Source organism: Pectinophora gossypiella, chromosome 28, assembly GCF_024362695.1.
Source record: "Pectinophora gossypiella chromosome 28, ilPecGoss1.1, whole genome shotgun sequence".
Taxonomy (NCBI): domain Eukaryota; kingdom Metazoa; phylum Arthropoda; class Insecta; order Lepidoptera; family Gelechiidae; genus Pectinophora; species Pectinophora gossypiella.
The window spans coordinates 1,998,360-2,018,231 of record NC_065431.1 but is presented as its reverse complement, the minus strand read 5'-3'; the positions used below and the strand labels follow the sequence as shown (position 1 = coordinate 2,018,231).

The following is a 19,872-nucleotide window of genomic DNA, read 5'->3' as shown; positions in this document are numbered from 1 at the left end:
GTATAAGCCTGTGCCTGCTTTCTGGTGTGACTGTCCTCGCTTCTGGGAAAAACTGGACCTGTCAAATCTTCAGGTTAGGTAAGCGGACCCTGTGGAAAACTGGATAATCTATTGGGAACTGTCAAGATATAAGGACACTCAATAGTAGCGACACCTGATGGGAGAGATAGGCAGATTTTATCCTCATTAAAAAGTGTTTATTTTATTAACCCGCTCGGATATCTACTAAGGGGGATGATTCAGACCATGATTCTGAGTTGATATCAAGTGGAATTTCCTGTCGGAAAAGTCATGCCCTTTTTTTTAATTATTTTCATTTCCATACTTTAGCGCTGGAAAATTCCACTTGATATTAACTGAGCATCATGGTCTCAATCAACCTTCTAAGTTTCGATGTCACTAACATCCTGTAGATACATCATAGAGGCGTATAATGTGGTCCCTTGGTCAATGTTTTTTGGGCCTTAAAAGTATTGAGGCGAATATAAAAAAAACTTACCATATGTTGTAATTTGGTCGCGTAATGGCAAGGCAGAAAAATTTGTACGGTCGCTCCGATTATGAATATCATGAATTTGACATCGAAGCCGTATCCCTGGAAAGTAACAAAAATACACCCTTTTTTCTTGTTTTGTACCTTTTTCAAGATTTTCTAGCTAACCATACTTTTTCTCTTCTTTTTTTGGCTTTCTAATGTGCCAGGATCGAAGCAAATGGAATTCTATAGTCTCGGCTTACCCCGGTGGGAAATAGGCGTGAGTTTATGTATGTATGTTCTAGCTAACAAAACTAGGTATGCTCAAAAGTGACAGCTAACATTCCAAGGTTAGCCGCGCTGACTTCATCTCACCCTCTGTTGCCATTTTATAAAAAATAAATTACCCACGACTAATGTTTTTAATTTACTTAGCAAGGCAATTTTGAACTTTTAGTAAAAGAGTTATTTACTAATTTTCATATATGTGATAAATGATAGTAATAAAGTAAGTTAGTCAGTAATTCGCTGAATTTACAATAATAAATGACAATGGGCAAAAATGTATGGAACTTGGTTCAAGAACCTCCACCGATGAGACTTGTATTAAAATATAAACAAGCGGCAAAAAAAGAGGGTAGACAGATATGTCTGCCCGTAGAAAATTATGGATCTACCTACTCCACTCCAATCTCAAAAGTCATCCCGTGATCATGGCACTTGCAACAGTGTCGAAATATCGGGAGTCTCATGTCCCTATTTTAAACGCGGTAAGAACCCGTTATTATGTGTTTTAACTGGTGTAACACTTACGTCATCAGACGGCTAGCAATGGCGGCTTTTCATAGGATTGAGCATACCTGGTTTTGTACCATGGTGAGTACTAACCTCTGAGATGTGATAGAGCAGGTTACACAGTTCTATCATGGTTGCGACAAAAATTATACCTAACCAGATGTTGAAGCTCTCTTGTATCCGATCTATAAACCTGCAATAGAATGACATAACCCATAACCCAACCATACTATAAGGAATAATACGTACAGAACGGCAACTCTCCGCTCCCCACCAGCGGCTGGGATAAGTTTACCTCCCCCCTCCCTCGGTCTTACTTCAGTCGTCAATCGTATGGTTTGGTATCACGAGGGTGTGCTGCCGCCAAAGGATGTTAGCCACAAGTTGGTAGTGTGACTAGGGATCGACCGTCCACTTGAGTCATGTTGGAAGTTGTATATTTGCGTCTCGCTGTGTAAACTTCGATATCGCGTTTCACGTCTGCATTATTGAATGGTGGCGCCATCTGTTGCAATTGGGCGGAACTACCTAGTCAACTAGTTGGGTCCGCGACATCTGGCGTCAGGCGTCTCACACATGGATAATTTATCACGTTGAAAGTTTACAGCGCAATGTAGGTGGTTTCATAATTATTATTTTTATATGTAGGTACCTTTATTTTGAATAAACATTTAGTCTCTGCCCAACACCGGAGTTTGATTGACGCAATTCCCATCATAACAAAACATGGCGCAGTTACGCTCGAAATAAATACGTTTTAAGGAAAATAATAGTGATTTAAGAAGATTAAACAGTGAAGTAAAGAACTGAAGTGAGAAAAATAGAAGGATGGAGACCGTATTACAACCGCCGCCACAGTTCATTTTTGAAAATAGCTTAGTGAATGTGACATCAGGGAATTTATGTACAGAGTGGGAAAAATGGAAATCAGCGTTTAATATTTATTATGAAGCTTGCGAATTATCAAAGAAAGATCCGAAAGTGCAAATAAATATATTGCTACATATTATTGGTGATAAATGTCGCGAAATTTACGATCAATTTACAGGGGAGTCAAAAACAATAAAAGATGTACTGCTGAGATTTGATCAATTTTTTATACCGAAAAAGAATCTAGCTGTAGAAAGGCAGAAGTTTTTTAAAAGAGACCAACAGGAAATGGAGTCAATTGAACAATATGCTTTTGAACTAAATAAAATAGCATCCAAATGTGATTTCCAAAGTTTAAAGAACGACCTCGTCTGTAGTAGATTAATTTGTGGAATTCAAGATGTTTCACTATCAGAACGATTATTAAGAGAACCGGACATTACACTTACAAAAGCAGTGGAAATATGTAAATTAGCAGAAATGTCGAGAATGCAAGCCATGAGTATTAAGTCGGAGAATCATCAAGTACATGAAATAAAACAAGAAAGAACTCAAAATGAAGGTAGGTGCTCGGATATTCACGCCGTCGCTAGTCGCCGTCGTCCGTTATCAGCGCGGGGCCGCGGTCGTCCTGTTCAACCGCCGCCGCCTTCCGCGCAACCGCCCGCGCGTAATAATCGTGAATCATTAATGACGTATCGCCCTCAAGATAATGACTCCAGACAAACACATGCTAATAACTGTGGATATTGTGGTAAAATACATAGAAGAAATGATTGCCCAGCCTACGGGCAGCGGTGTATGAAGTGTCGACGTTTAAATCATTTTGCCCGTATGTGTCGGGTGTACACCGTGCAGGAGGAGTCCTCTGATCAGGCAAGTCAACATTGTTTACATAATAGTAGTCGGTTTTGTAGCGATTGGGTAGTTGATTTGAATGTTCATGATACAAACGGTCATGATATACGTTTTAAATTAGACACTGGGGCTGATGTAAATGTTTTACCTAGACGTTATTTGACAAAAATAAATTTAGCTGAAAATGATTTAACTACGTCCTCGACGCGATTACAGGGTTATTCTGGTGTAAATATTGATGTTGTAGGAAAATGTTATTTGAAAGTAAAATATAAAAATAACCAATATTATCTAAAATTCATTATTGCTGATGTAGACTCACCTCCAGTGCTAAGTAAAAGTTCGTGTGAGGAGCTAAGGTTAATTAAAAGGATTTCATTATTAACAGAAAATGATAGTAGTAAAAAAATACTAGATAAATATCCGGATGTGTTTATTGGAATAGGTTGCTTGCCAGGAGAATACAAAATTCAGTTGAGAGATGATGTTTCGCCGGTAATTCATGCACCTAGAAAGCTGCCAATTGCCATTAGAGAACAAGTAAAAAGTAAATTAGATGAAATGGAAAGGGATGGGATAATTGCCAAGGTAGAAGGACCTACAGATTGGGTGAACAGTTTGACAGTTGTAAAAAAACCTAATGGTGATTTGCGTTTGTGTTTAGACCCACTGGATCTAAATAATGCAATTAAACGTGAGCACTTTAAATTACCTACCTTTGAAGAAATAACTGCTAACTTAATGGGTGCAAAATTCTTTAGTACTTTGGATGCTAAGCAAGGTTTTTGGCAGGTAAAGTTACACCAAGAAAGCACAGATTTGTGTACTTTTAATACGGTGTTCGGTAGGTACAAGTTTTTACGATTACCGTATGGCATATCATCAGCTTCAGAGGTATTTCATAAAAGATTATATGAGCATTTTGATGATATTGAAGGGGTGGTATTGTTTGTTGATGATTTGTTGATATATGGACCAACGAAAGAGATACACGATGAGCGTCTACGTAAGGTACTAAACAGATGTCAAGAAATAAATATCAAATTAAACAAAGAAAAATGTAAAATTGGATTAACAGAAATAAAATATTTGGGACATAAAATAACTAAAAATGGCATTTATCCAGATGATTCACACGTTATTGCAATTAAAAATATGCCAAGTCCAAGGAATATAAAAGATTTAGAAAGATTTTTGGGGTTAGTAACATATGTAAGTAATTTTGTGCCAAACTTTTCGGAAAAAACATCAATATTAAGAGAATTACTAAAAAAGGACGTAGAATGGCATTGGCACACGAACCAGGAACAGTGTTTTGAGGAAATAAAGAAATGTTTATCCAATCGGCCCGTCTTACAATATTATGATATGGAAAAGCCTATAATATTATCAGTAGACGCGAGTAAAAACGGATTGGGAGCATGTTTATTGCAGAACAACTTGCCAGTGTGTTATGCTTCAAAATCACTAACCAAAACGGAGCAAGCATACGCACAAATCGAAAAGGAACTATATGCCTGTGTTTTCGCCTGCGAAAGGTTTTACATGTATATTTACGGTAGGACAGACGTAATAATAGAAACGGATCACAAACCACTTGTTACCATAATAAACAAACCGTTAAACAGTGCACCACCCCGATTGCAGCGAATGCTTATGCGATTACAACCATACACTTTCAAACTTGTTTACAAGCCAGGCAAATATCTACATATAGCCGACGCGCTATCACGTGCAGTAGCACCGGGCCCAAGCGCACCCACACAGCCGCGCGACCATCTCGATGCGCAAGCGCAAGTGTGTGCGCTAACCGCGAGTAATCCGCTCACTGATTCACATTTCTTAAGGATACAGCGATACACTAGGGAAGACAATGACTTACAAGAATTAATAAAAATTATAAAAAAGGGTTGGCCGAATGAAAAGAAAAATGTAAATGAAAATATTAGATGCTATTGGGATTGCAGGGACGAGTTGACAGTAAATTTTGGAATTGTATGGCGGGGTGCAAGAGTAATAATACCAAAGTGTATGCGGCGTGAAATGTTACAAAATATTCACACAGGCCATATGGGATTGGAAAAATCGAAATTAAGAGCTCGAGAAATAATGTATTGGCCCAATATGAACACCCAAATACAAGATTTCCTATCTAATTGTCAGGCATGCTTAACATATAAAAGATCAAACCCGAGAGAACCATTAATACCTCATGAAATACCTCAACGACCCTGGTACAAATTAGGCATAGATTTATTTCATCTTGGCAGAAAAACGTTTATGATTGTAGTAGATTATTTTAGCAAATATATAGAAGTGGACAAACTAGATTCAATGACATCTGAGCATATAATAAATAAATTAAAAATGATTTTTAGAAGGCAAGGTATTCCTGAAATAATTATGTCAGACAATGGACCGGAATTTGCATCACGAAGATTTAAAGAATTTGCTATGAAATGGAACATTCAACACGTCACATCATCTCCACGATATCCTCAATCAAACGGCCAGGTTGAGCGTGCAGTCCAAACTATTAAGACAATGATGAAAAAAACAGAATATGATCAAAAAGACTTTAATTTGGCATTATTGGAATATTTAAATACTCCAATAGACTCGGAAATAGCATCTCCAGCGGAATTGTTAAACAGTAGAAAATTGCGCAGCATTCTTCCCTGTGTACCAATAAAATTATTACCTAAAATAAAAAACATTAATAAGACCGTAACCGAATTGAAAAAACGGCAAACAAAACAAAAACACTATTACGATAGGGGAACGCGAACATTAACGGAATTAGAAAAAGGTAAAAAAGTTAAAGTTAAATTAAATAATCAGTGGGTAAGTGGAACTGTTTGTGGTAAAGTAGGACTGAGGTCGTATAATGTAAGAACATATACCGGAAATATGATACGTAGAAATAGAAGGCATTTAATCATTGACTCTAATCAAAGACCAAACACATTCCAAAGTCCTAACTATGACGACATTCACGCACGCACTAACATCAGTCCCAGTAGTCCGAGAAGTACTTCTAGTAATCATTATACCACTCGTTCCGGCAGGACAGTGCGACCTCCTGATCGGTGGGGCTACTCCTCCACATGAGCCGTCAGCCTCGGCTAACGGTGCGACTCACGGTGCGGTTTGTAAACAGCTGTTTAAAATTCTATACGTTTTTTTTTTATGTTCATACTCTTTATTGATTTTGCATGTCTATGTTATGTTTATACATAATTCAAATGAATGATGATTAAGATAAGATAACAAACATTGTATAAACAAATAATTGAAAATGAATGAATAGTACCAATATAGCGAATTTTTTTTATACAATTATTGATTTTGCACGTCTAGACTATGTATAATTATAAACAAAGTAAATAAAATTAAAAGGGTATATAGACAGAGTTAAAATTAGCAATTGGAATGAAATGACTATTATAATGATGCAATGTTATTACCTACGTATTTAAATAAATTCTCTTTCACTTACTTATTTTTTTAATAAGAGGATAGATGGATTTAATTTTATTGTTATTTTTATAATTATTTCATTTTAACTATTAGTTGTTTGGATTATTTTATATTTATATTTTTTTTTGTTAAACGGGGAGATTGTAGGTGGTTTCATAATTATTATTTTTATATGTAGGTACCTTTATTTTGAATAAACATTTAGTCTCTGCCCAACACCGGAGTTTGATTGACGCAATTCCCATCATAACAAAACACTAACTATTTTTGTTTGGGGAATGTGGCCTGGATAGTCCTCATTGTATGCAGTAGCTACACTAGCGCCGCGGCCGCGGAACTTCTTTCGTGACCCGGAATATAGTTTAAACCTAGTTTTTTTGCAATAACACTGGTGCTAATTCCTGCAGACGCCAGCTGATTTTATTTTAAGTTATACCTGTCATTTTCTTTTCCGCTGAAAAAGAAAGGGACGGGTAATCGTTAGGCATAACATTTATGGAACACACATCAATTTTAAGCAGAAATCTAAAAGAACCGTCTAAAAATTTTACATCGGCCAATAACCCGACAGAGTTAAGTAGACAGCATGTCAAACGGATTGCATACCATCGAGATACCTTTTTGATTCGCCTGGGTTATTCATTCGTTTACTCATGTCATCCATCCCTTGCCTTTTAAAAAAATACAGGTTTAATTTAAAGTAAAATTAGGAGGTGTCTGCAGGAATCGGGGCCACTGTGTATCATAAAGAACTAACCCGAAAGTCCTATTCTGCTCCACGATGATTCCAACCATCCTCCTCTGAATCCCACTTGACTCTTCCATTCTCATCGCATCCTCCAGCCCTTTGCAATACAACTCAATCTTCAAACACGCGTGATTAATAGCCAATCCAAAAAAGCCATCATACCCCAAGAAGTTTAACACGTATAACCACGCGCAGTAGAATAAGTAGACATACATGATTTCGAAGTATGGAGATTCGAATCTCCCGTCAGGGTCAGAGTTGGGTTTGTTTACGTCGTGTATCATGTACTTCTGCGGTTCGGATTTTAAGGTGAAACTGTAAAGGTTGGACACAGAAGCCATGAGTGGGAATGTCATGACGGTTCCAACGACGCACACAGTCCACCAACGTTCGCTGTAGACAAGGCTGTTGCGGAGTCTTGGTCGTATTAAGCTTTTGTACTCTGCATCGGCGAGGTTGTAAAGATCATAGTCGCGGTTGATTTCTTGGATTATTTCGTCGCATGATTTGCACGTGAGCAGCATCAGGAACATCTGTGAAGTCAAGATTAATACGGGGATTTTGGATGTAATTCTTCTTCTTGCATCGTGTGGGTTGTGAGGTGGATTACCAACCTCATCAACCCTGGTGTCAGGGTAAGATGATCCCGCTTCGGAAGGCACGTTAAGCCGGTGGTCTCGGTTACTACTTACTGGTGTAAGTAAGTAGCCGTTACATGAGCCATGTTAGGGGCCTTTGGCGGCTCAATAATAACCCTGACACCAGGGTTGATGAGGTTGGTAATTCACCTCACAACCCACACGATATGAGAAGAAGAATTCTATAATTTTGCGTTTACTTTTCGTGAAGGCGAACGCCGTGTCTTACAAAAAGTGAATTGGCCTTTGATAGACAAGAATGGAGAATGCAACACCGACAAAAGCGTGGCTCTTGATGGTGACTTTGACTTGATATCAACTCAGAATCATGGTCTGTATCATCACTCGAAAGTTTTCGTTATGGTGTCACTAGGGAATTCAATCCCGACTCGAGATCGCAAATTCGAAATCCCGTTGGATTGGAAATATCAATTTTTTGGGATCTCGTCTAGTTTATAAAAAATGTAAGGTTAGGATGGCGGAAAACGATGAAAACTGTTTGTTTTTGATAGTGAGGTTAATTAAGGTGATGCGTTTCAGTCAGCTAGGTAACGCTGCGTCAACAGATGGCGTCACTTCTGCAGTTTTCGTATTTTTTTCCATTTATTCGTTTAGTGTTGAGTTCTGACCCACTGAAATGTTAGGTGGCGAAATCTTACATACATTATCTTTAAGTTAAGCTACAATTTTGAAGTATTTACTGCAGATATCATATTGAAACATTGCATCAAAAGTTGGTGTCATTTCAATTTGTGTACAAACACGAAGCTGTCACACACACATGCGAACTAGGTTAGCTATTAAAAGAGATGCATAATTTGAAGTCTACTTCTAACTTCTAAATGGCGCATTTGGTAAAGCAGTCGCCGCCATTCTTAAGTTTCACGGTTCAAACCCAAGTGCATGTTTTAATTGTTTTTACTTTTTGTATTTTTTTTTACAATTGAATTTGGCGAACCCGTCTATTTATTACGGAATTTTCAAAAAGTATCACTTTTACCAATAATATTATAATTATACAATAATGTACTTTGCACTAAAGTACCTTCCGTAATTTCCGTATTTTTTATTTTGTTAAATTCTAACAGGCATTAATCGCATCAGTGAACATGCGGCTAACTAAAAAACTACTCAACGGATTTTCATACGGTTTTCACCAATGAGTAGAGTGATTCATGGGCGTGCTTCAGGGTATATAATTTATACAAGTATATTTTTTTTTGTATAAAATGGTTCAAAAATGATGATGAATGTCAAACATAATTATTGTTACAAATATAGCCGACTTGGAGCTTTCGGCGAAAACGCTGCCTGAGCCCATTGAGATATAACAAAACAACGTATGGTTGAATTGTTCCTTTTTTGTAGGTCTACCGAAAAGTCCACAATATGACATAATAATTATATTGTGTATAAAGAATTGTGTATATGTATTGTATGATTTTACAAATAACGATCACAGTACAGTAATAATAAGGTAGATTTTTCCTAAATTGCGTCGGTTCAAACTTTGTCGCATCGCGTTTGAAAGATGTAATAGCGCTTCAGGACGTCCCGCAAGCACGGCGCTGATGTCGCAGTATCCGCATATAATTATTATGACTTGTCATTTAGTTCCAATAAAATCCGCGGGACTTCATTCGTATGTCAGTGACAGCTGGTGATAGCATGCGGGACACTTAGCAGCTAATCGAATTCTATGTTGTTTTCGCGCCCAGTCCAGACGACTTGCAGCGCATTTCTGGACTTATATTTACGCGTGGTGTTTATTGTTAGGTTAGTTAGTTCAGGTTAGGACGTCTTTTTTTAACGAGGACGTTAAAAAAAGACGAGGCTGGGACGTATTGAAGTAGTATTTCCATATATACGCGGCCTGAAATGGGCTGTTTCGGGGACCTGAACTGGTTGCTGTCGAACTTATTATCACGTTTTCTTGATTAAAATTCATAAATAAGTCAAATAGAAAAAAGAAAAAAGATTTTCTTTAGTTTTAGATCTATCATGATGTCTGTGATGTTTGTTTATTATACATAAGAATTTCAAAATATATCTTATTTTTTTTTCCCAAAGGGCAAGGCAAAGGGAACTATGCCCATACAGCCATGTCTTGTGTTTTTTTTTCTTGATGATGATTAATGAAATGATGAAACCTAAGCCCCCACCCTCGGAGCAGACTCCTACTCCGAACCCCAAACGAAGTAAGCGGCTTGTTGGCGCAAAGCGAAAATAGATAGGTACACTTTGTTTATTGAATATTCCGATTTAATAATACTATCGGGAATGTTTTCCGACTAACTTAATGTGATCATTAACTACAAAACACCACTTCGTATTGATTATTTAGATTATTCAATGAAGAAAGCAACCTTCCCGTTCCCGTTCCCACCAAAAAGTCCGCGGCAAAGAGAATATAAATAAATCTGTATGTTGGATGGAAAAACAATTATTTATAAATGACTACTATTTAGGCCGGCAAATGCAACAACTTTTTTTTTTATTTGGTTTTCCCCGAAGGGTAAGGCAAAGGGAACTATGCCCATACAGCCTTTTCATTTTATGTATTGATTTTTTATTATAATATATGTCCTCTTTTAAAACACGGTACTTACCCATTATTTAAAAATGTTTAAATAATATGCGTTAAAACAAAAATATTTTTCCAATATTCCTTTTCTCAGATTGTAGTATTTTTAGTTTTTTATTTATATTTATTCTCTTCATACAAAATCTCTTTATAAATTGTCACTGACATTCTATTACGCTTGTCAAGTAGTCAAAGCCTTTAGAGAAAAAAAAACTATCACGCACACAAACTAACATTGACACCTCTACACGCTCAGCAAATACACTGTAATCTGCACCACTACAAATGTAGAATTGATCAAAATTGAGGGTCTGAAATATGGTACTTCTCGTATTCGGACCCTAAATTTTTGTTAGTTTGCGAAAATAATACACCAAAATATTACTATTTATCGGTTTTATAACAATATTCCTCTATCCGTTTTCCTGTAGCACTGCATCAACTTTTGTATGGAAAATGAATCACCTTAAAACGAAATATTTTTTGAAAGAAAACAAAAACTTCAACTAAATAATTAAGTTTTCTTTGGAAATCGGCGTAATCAAAACAAAAAGTATAACTCAAGGAGATTCGCCCAATCCGGTCAATCTCGAATGGGATCTCGTGATATTATGCTTCGGGATTGATCACGAAAAATTAGACGAGATCTCGCGAGATCGGGATTGCATTCCCTAGGTGTCACTAATACCCTGCAAGATCGAAGCCTAAAACTCACTTTAGTGAATCCGCCAAGAAACGGCCCCACGATGGTGGTATGGCGTATGATTTCGATGAAGTCTCGCTGCAGCCAATATTGGTACATGTCCATGAATATCAGAGTGGCTGCCGGGGCTATACTCGTGAGGATTATCACTGGAAATTATAGAGTGCTAGTGACATCGTAACGAAAACTTTGAAGGATGATTCAGGCCATGATTCTGAGTTGAGTTAAATTTTACAGCGCAAAAATAATTTTATGAAATCATGAATTTTGTGACGCCATATTCCATTGATATTAACTATAAATATTAACTCAGAATCATGGCCTGAATCATCCCCCTCAAAGTTTTCGTTACGGTGTCACTAACATCCTGTATTGTGTCCTGTACACTAAAACATTAAATGAAATAAAAGTTACATGAATTATTTAGTTTTGATTGCCATTAAGTGGAAAAAATAGTATACTTCATCATCATCTCCATACCGCTATCCCGTTGTCACAGGGTCCGCTTACCCAATCTGAAGATTTGACAGGTCCGGTTTTCTTCTTCTCTCGTGTGGGTTGGTGTCAGGGTTACTATTGAGCCGCCAAAAGCCCCTGACATGACTCATGTAACGACTACTTACCTACATCAGTAAGTAGTAACCAGGACCAACGGCTTAACGTGCCTTCCGAAGCACGGGTCATCTTATTTCGGGCAATCAGGAGATCAGCCTGTAATGCCCTAACCAAACTAGGGATCACAAAGTATTTTTTGTGATATTTCCCCACCAGTATTCGTACCCGGGACCTCCGGATCGTGAGTCTAACGCTCCACCACTGGACCACAGAGGCCGTTAGATCCGGATTTTAAAAATTAGTATACTTACTGATACCCAAAAACCTGCACCGTTGCGTCTTAGGGTTTGGGTACATCATACCGATACTTAACGCGAACGTTATAATGCGGTATGTCTCGTGGAACGGCTTGAATTCCTTCTCGTCGGCCTCTGGTATTGGACATTCTGTGAATTGGATATTCTGTGATTTTTAAATTCTGCAAATTGGATATGAAGTGGATTTTATGTAAATTGGATATTGTGAATTGGATATTCTGTGAGCTGGATTTTTTTGTTTAACGGATATTATGTGAATTGGGAATTTTCCGTCGCAAAAGTATGGAACTGAAAATAAAAAAAAAAAAAAAAATTGCGACGGAAAATTCCACTTGATATTAACTCAGAATCATGGTCTGAATCATCCCCTTCAGTATTCGTTACGATGTTACGAACACCCTGTATATTTTAATAATATTTAACAGTTGAATGTACTTACCTACAGTATTTTCTTTGTCTTCCTGCTTCTTCTTTCTGAACCAATTCATCGTCTCAGACAGTTCTTTTTTAATTTCAAATACTTTTGTTTGACCACAACCTCAACTGATGTGAAATGAACATGTGCCCTGAAGTATCCGTGAAGTTTTTTATCCTCTTTTAGCCTCAACATACATAAACTCACGCCTATTTCCTACCGGGGTAAGCAGAGACTATAAATTTCTTCGCTTATTTCTTGCTTCGATCCTGACACACTTCTCTTGCTTCCTTCACATTCATCAATCGTTTCATACACGCACGCGCTGAACCTTTTCTAAGGACATCTCCAATTTGGTCAATGTACGTCCTTCTAGGTCTTCCTCTGCCAGCCCTACTACCAACCTTCGCTTTATATACCGCTTTCCTAATCCTATTAGGATTAAGAATAAAATATTATTAATATTAGGCAGCTAAATTATTCAATTGTAAAACAATATTTTATGTTTATTTTTTTAACGAACGTCTAGGGCCCTGTGCCGAGGTTTTTCTTGCAGCTTCTTTTCCCCGGCTATACAGGTTGTGTGAAGTTGCAGTAGTTTTAGGCGGATGAGACGTTCGTTATGTAAAAATTGATCATACAAAGTATAACTATGTTACCTACTGAATAAAGATATTTTTGAATTTGAATTTGAAATTTTATTGCCAGTAACAGTTTACATTTTTCTATAAGAACTAGGTTATTATGAATATTACGAATACTGGCAAAAGTGAAATGGCTCAGCTTGTGCTATCATGGAGCCATGATGCTATGGCACCAACCAGCGATGGTTTTCTGTCATTTCCTCTTCGAGATATTGTGCGGAAGTAATAGACTTGTTTCCAACTAGTCAAATCACTTACGTTAAAACTCGAATTAACAATGGAATTTGTATTAAAATACACTGTGGCATCGTAGAAAAACGTTATATTATTACGTTTTTCTTTATTAAAATCTATAAATAAGTTAAATAGAAAAAAGAAAATGTTTTTCATTAGTTTTAGATCTGTCTCTACTTAGTAATCAGATTTTCATAATTTATCTTGAATCTAGTACACGACCTTCCTTGGCTAAAAGTGCTGATTAACAATCATTTGTTGAAAAATACCTCGCGTTATTTTTTTGATCGAAATATTTAAAAAAAAAACTACTTCAACGTGCTTTTAATAGTACCTAATGGACAGCTGCCACTGACACTGAAGAATAATGTGTAGCGATTCGCTTTTTATGTTCTCATTTAAAAATCTCTGTGATTTTATATCCAAACGGTATAAGTTATACGAGTAATTGGATGAGCTTTGCTGTGAATTAATTTGGAATACGGAAAGGGTGTTGCGAGAATTCTAGGTTTAAAAAAAATAAAACAAAGTTTTTGGTTTTTAAAAGTCCTATATTTGTCGTTAAATACTATTTTCTTAACGACAATAATTAGTAATAATAATTTTAAAATTAGTATTTATTTATATTTGTGTTTTTCTTTTTTTTGTGCTAAGAAAAAACAGACAAAAAATACATAAAAAAATAAAATAAAATAGAAGCGTGATAAACCATTACAAAAAAAAATACAATAAAAATACGTAACATACAAATTAATAAAATAATTCACAAAATAAAAATAGATGTTTAATAATAATTTTAATAATTCGAATATTGCGTGTTCGAGATTCAAAATTCGGGAAGTATGTCCACGTTAAGACAAATCTCCTAAATGTCTGTCCCCTTCACTGATTATGTAACAGAACCATTGATTTACCACTACCGTAGATACAGAGCTTGATAAAAAAATGCGGCGAAAACTTGGCGCTTGTTTAGCTATACATTCGTATACAGCGGTATATACATTCAATAAAATCGTGTCAGATTAAGAAAGTACGCATTGTTTTATTACGTATAGTAGCGCCTGGTGCTTCATAACGCGGTCGGGTTATACTGCGACTCGGATTGACCTTCTATTTTAGCAAGATTTTACTACGCACGTCCCCGTGTTGCCAGTTCGGCGCATAATCGCGCACTGAGGTAAAGTACTGTCAACGTCGCTATATTAACAGTAACTTTGCGTCCCACTTTTTTAGCGCTGATGTTCGATCTACGGTAGTAGTAAAGCTATGGACAGGATATAAATAATACTTATTACTTTAATCCGTTGGCCTCAGAAGCGTGAACATGGAGTAAGATGTGTGTAGAATCTGAAAAGTAAAGAGAAAAAAAAATCAAAATATCCTTATCATCTTTCCATCTACGGACCACTAGGCGTCGGCAGGTATTTTACTCTTCTTCTATCGTGTGGGTTGTGAGGTGGAGTACTAACCTCATCAACCCTGGTGTCAGGGTTACTATTGAGCCGCCAAAGGCACCTGACATGGCTCATGTAAAGACTACTTACTTACATCCGTAAGTAGTAACCGGGACCAACGGCTTAACGTGCCTGCCGGAGCACGGATCATCTTACTTTCGGACAATCAGGTGATCAGTCTGCAATGACCTTAACAAACTAGGGATCAGAAAGTGATTTGTCCCCGCCGGGATTCGAACCCGGGACCTCCGGATCGTGAGCCCGATGCTCAACCACTGGACCACGGAGGCCATTAACAACTACTTATTAGCTTATGTTGTATTAATACTCACAGAAACAAACAACTTCATGTCAAAAATGAGCATATTGAAGGCAGTGATGTTGGCGGGTATTTGCGAGCGGGCCATCATGAACAGCACCATCTTCCTGATGCGAGGGTCGCGCACATCCTCCCAGCCGCTGCAGTAGATCAGCGTCGCCGCGTCCACTGACTGGGTTTAATTTAATGACAGTTAATATAACAGCTCCAGTCAGTTCTGGGCGTCATCCCAATCGCGTCAGACAGAGTACGCGGGGCGGAAGGCAAGAGGGAAACCATTGCCCTATTTTTCACTAAAAAGGTGAAAAGCATGGAGAATGCTACACCGATAAGAGCGTGGCTCTTGAATTACGATGTGATGTATATAACAGCCTCATTAGAGAGCTGGCCTCACCATCTGAAGGTCCGGGTTCCATTCGCGATGGGGACATTGTCGGAATCACTTTGTGAGACTTATTGTCCGAAAAAGTAAGATGATTCCATGCTTCGGCGCGTTAAGCCGTTGGACCGTGTATTAGCCTGTATCTAGTAAAAAAACATGAAATATGAACTTACCATGATCTGCAGTTTGCTAGCGTACTTGCAGGGTAGATATATATGGACTACAGAACCAACAATGAAGATGAGATACTTCAGATCTAATCCTAATCCCTGAAAATAGTAAAGATAAAATGTAGATAGATAGATCTTCTTCTATCGTGTGGGTTGCGAGGTGAATTACCAATCAAAAATAAAGATAAATAAATAAAATAAATATTAAAGATAATAGAATAATAAATAAATTAATTAAATTTAGATAGATAAATTCTTTATTTAGGTTCAGGAAGTTACACGTAGCGATCAAGACATACAATGGTGCTGATTCCTGTACGGTCACGAGCATTAATATGTATACACTTTGGTACCATGTCACATTAACTTTTTTGACAATTTGAACTGTAAGTCTCACTAAATGTCAAATATCTTAGTGCGACAGAGTCCTAAAGTGGGTACATTATATCACACCATCTAATTTTGTTTTCAGTTACACCTGTCATTTTCTTATCTGCTGAAGAAGAAAAGGACGGGTAATCGACAGGCATAAATTGCACATCAGTGACCTTTCTCTTTTTTTTTATTTTATAAATCACCCCCCCCCCCCCCCCTTGGTGTGAAGAACATACCTCCATGATCTGGTACATGCAGTTGCATATGTGCACAACGGTGCCCGTGAATATCGTGCCCAGCCAGAAGTTGAACGTCTTTTGGATCGTATCCACGAATCTGAGAAGTCGAAACAGGAGCACGTTAAGCCGCTGGTTACTACATACTGATGTGAGAATATAGTCGTTACATGAACCATGTCAGGGGCCTTCGGCGGCTCAGTACCTTGCGCCAGGGTTTCATGACGTTGGTAGTCCACTTCACAACCCACACGAGAGAAAATTGGGCCGCTGGTCTACTCACTGATCTTTTCCCTTATCGTAGCGCCCTTTTTCTTCTCTAGTATTAGAACCCACAGTCAAGTCAAACCCATGCATTGAAATGCACTTTCGGAGATATTTGATCTAACCTGTATTGGGCTGGTTTTCTCTTCGCGGGTTGGAAGGTCAGACAGGCAGTCGCTTCTGTGAAAACCGGACCTGTCTAATATTCAGGTTAGGTAAGCGGACCCTGTGAAAAACGGGATAATGCTAGATGATGATGAGTCAAGTCAAATCCATCTCACCTATAAGTTTCGCACTGGGCCTGGATCACGTCCACCATCTTGGTGTACACCTGCTCCTCATCGCGCTGCTGCATGGCATCCTGCAATGCCCGGCAGTACAGAACCATCTTCAGGCACGCGTGGTTTATCGCTATGTGGAAGAATCCGTCATAGCCTACAAAAACAATCAGTCAATGTGTAGTATAAATGGAAGGCTTTACCCTGAGGCTTTACCCTCAATCAACCGGAGGGGGTATGGAGCATACTCCACCACGCTGCTCCAATGCGGGTTGGTGGAGGTGTTTTTACGGCTAATAGCCGGCACCAATGCCTAAACGTGCCCCCCGAAGCACAGAATCATCTTACTTTTTCGGACAATCAGGTGATTCAAGCCTGAAAAGTCCTTACCAAACAAAGGACAGTCTCACAAAGTGATTTCGACTATGTCCCCATCGGGAATCGAACCCGGATTTCCAGATCGTGAGCCTAACACTCTAACCACTAGATCTAAATAGATACGTACCAACAAAATTGGTGAAGTATATTACGCAGCAATACAGCATGTAGACATAGACAATCTCAAAATAAGGGGTCTCAAACCGTTGTTCAGGCTCTTTGAAGGGTAAGTTCACATCATGAACCATATACTTCTTCGGCTCAGCTTTGAAAGTGAAGTTGTACAAATTCATGACAGAAGACATAAAGGGAAATATGTATACGCAATGGACGACAATGAACAGCCAGTACTTTTCGCCGAAATTGTTCATATCCAAGTGTTTTTGGACTATTTCTTTGTAGTCATCCGGTAAGAAGTTGGCCAAGTTGTAGTCGTGGTTGATTTCGTCGATGATCTTCTTGGCTTCGACTCTGTTCACATACATTAGGGTCATCTGGAAGTTAGGCGGTTGTTAATTCAATACTTCTATCGTGTGGGTTGTGAGGTGGATTACCAACCCCATCAATTTCTGACATGTTAATTCTATTAAATGACAAGAATTGTATTATTCCACCAAGAACCCAACACCAGTGAACCACTGAATTCGACATTATGAGTCTGAATCCATGGTTCGTTCATAGATAATTGATATCACAGGATTTGGCGGATATTTTAAACCAATAGAAACCAATTTGTTGTAAGAAAAACTGAATGATAAATGTTTCCAACGTGAGAACATTCCTGAAAACGGCACATCTCAGTGACTGATGTTAGTATGCAGTCGTTACATGTCAGGGGCGTTTGGCTGCTCAATTGATTTACAAGATGTGTTGCTGTTGCAGTTTCTTGTCATTTCTTCTCCTCAGCCATAACACCTTGCGAAATGACGTAGGTACAAAAATGTTAAATTGACCTTCAACAAGTTTATCCATGATAATTACGTTGTATAAATGATTTGGATTTTGAATAATAACCCTGAAATTAGGGTTGATGGGGTTGGTAATCCACCTCATAATCCACACGATAGATAAAACACTCCAATCTCATCAGTCGTCCCGTGATCATGGCACTTGAAACAGTGTCGAAATATCCCTGATTTAAAAGCGGTGAGAACCCGTCATTATGTGTTTTAATTACGATAATAACCGCGTAAACCATAATGTATTGAAATATATACACTATTTTTACTGAACTTGGTTAACTTATGTAATAGAACTCAGCCACACTAGACCAAACCTTAACACTATCTAATAAACTTCAAGACCTAACCTAGTTTAGGGATGTTTAGATAGACAACTTAAGTGCATAAATGTGGTCTTAGGCCGTATTACGATGGTACTTGGCAGTAGATTCGAAATTTATATGAAGTCACACCCCGGACACTTAAAAAACGATAGAAGTTAGTTTACCTTAGATAGCACTAGCAGGAATGGTATCATTATAGTGCAATGACGTACGATGTTCTGTAAATCTCTCCTCAACCAAGATGTGTAGAGATCGTTAAATACTACGAAAGATATCGGGGCCACTGTCACGAAGACTGCCACTGAAACAAATAAAAAAATGTACTCATACAGATGTAAAACTAGGGAATGCAATCCTCGCGAGATCTCGTCAAATTTTTCGGGATTGATAACGAAGCATAATTGACGAGATCCCATTCAAGATTGACGGGATTGGGCGAATCTCCTTGAGTTATACTTTTTGTTTTGATTACGCAGTGCAAAAATTTAAGCCAACAGGCCTGAGGGTGCCTAGTTGGGCGCGAACCTCGTCAGCGTCTTCAGGGCATCGTCTAAGAGGATTTGAAAGAATTGACCCACATTCCCGAGAAATGCATTTTCAGGGGTATGTGATCTATCGTGTATTGGGCTGGTTTTCCCTTCGCGTGTTGGAAGGTCAGACAGGCAGTCACTTCGGGATTAATCCCGAAGCATAATATGACGTAATCCCATTCAAGATCTACGGGATTGGGCGAATCTCCTCGAGTTATACTTTTTGTTTTGATTACCTATGCAGATTTCCAAAGAATATTCAATTAATTAGTTAGTAATATTGAAGATTAAACGTTTTTGTTTCCTTTAAAAAATATTCTGTTTTGATTAACTTCACTATCCCCGCACTTTTATTAACTAGACCTGCTTACCTAACCTGAAGATTTGACAGGTCCAGTTTTTTATAGAAGCGACTGCCTGTCTGACTTTTCAACCCGCAAAGGGAAAACCAGCCCAATACAGGTTAGGTCACATACCTTAATATAATACCTCAGCCAATCCTACCAACAACCCAAAGCGATAAATTACTTACCTATGACCCTAAATCGGAATTTCTCAGTAGCTGGGTTAGGGTACAGCATGCCTGCGCTCATGTTGAACATTACGATCTTGTATGTCTCGTGGAACGGCTTGAACCATTTGGATTCTAGAAAAAAATATACAGTTTAGTTAAATTGGTAGTGTGACTAGGGGTCGACAATCCACTAGTGTCATGTTGGAAGTTGCTGTGTGAACTTTAATAGCGCGTTTCAGGACTGCATTATTGAATGATGGCGCCATCTGTTGCATGTGAGTGGGACTAGCTGGCCAACTAGATGGGTCCGCCACAGATTCTACGATTGTTTTTCGGTGACATGAATTGACTTCCTGTACTCTGCAATTTAC

The 19,872-nt window shown here is 38.1% G+C and overlaps 2 protein-coding genes across 13 annotated transcripts in view; both read left to right on the top strand.

The window, feature by feature from the left end:
• The window catches only part of LOC126379097 (acetyl-CoA carboxylase), a 255,256-nt gene that overhangs the window by 52,549 nt on the left and 182,835 nt on the right, over positions 1-19,872 (top strand). The window lies entirely within an intron of this gene.
• Positions 2,012-6,707, top strand: LOC126379245 (uncharacterized). The gene is made up of 2 exons (XM_050027939.1): positions 2,012-3,016; positions 6,067-6,707. The coding sequence occupies exons 1-2, from the start codon at positions 2,099-2,101 to the stop codon at positions 6,082-6,084; spliced, it is 936 nt and encodes a 311-aa protein (XP_049883896.1). The 5' UTR covers positions 2,012-2,098; the 3' UTR covers positions 6,085-6,707.

What these genes read in the sequence shown, in the direction of transcription:
- LOC126379245 (XM_050027939.1), top strand. Translation starts at nt 2,099, where the DNA reads ATGGAGACCGTATTACAACCGCCGCCACAGTTCATTTTTGAAAATAGC.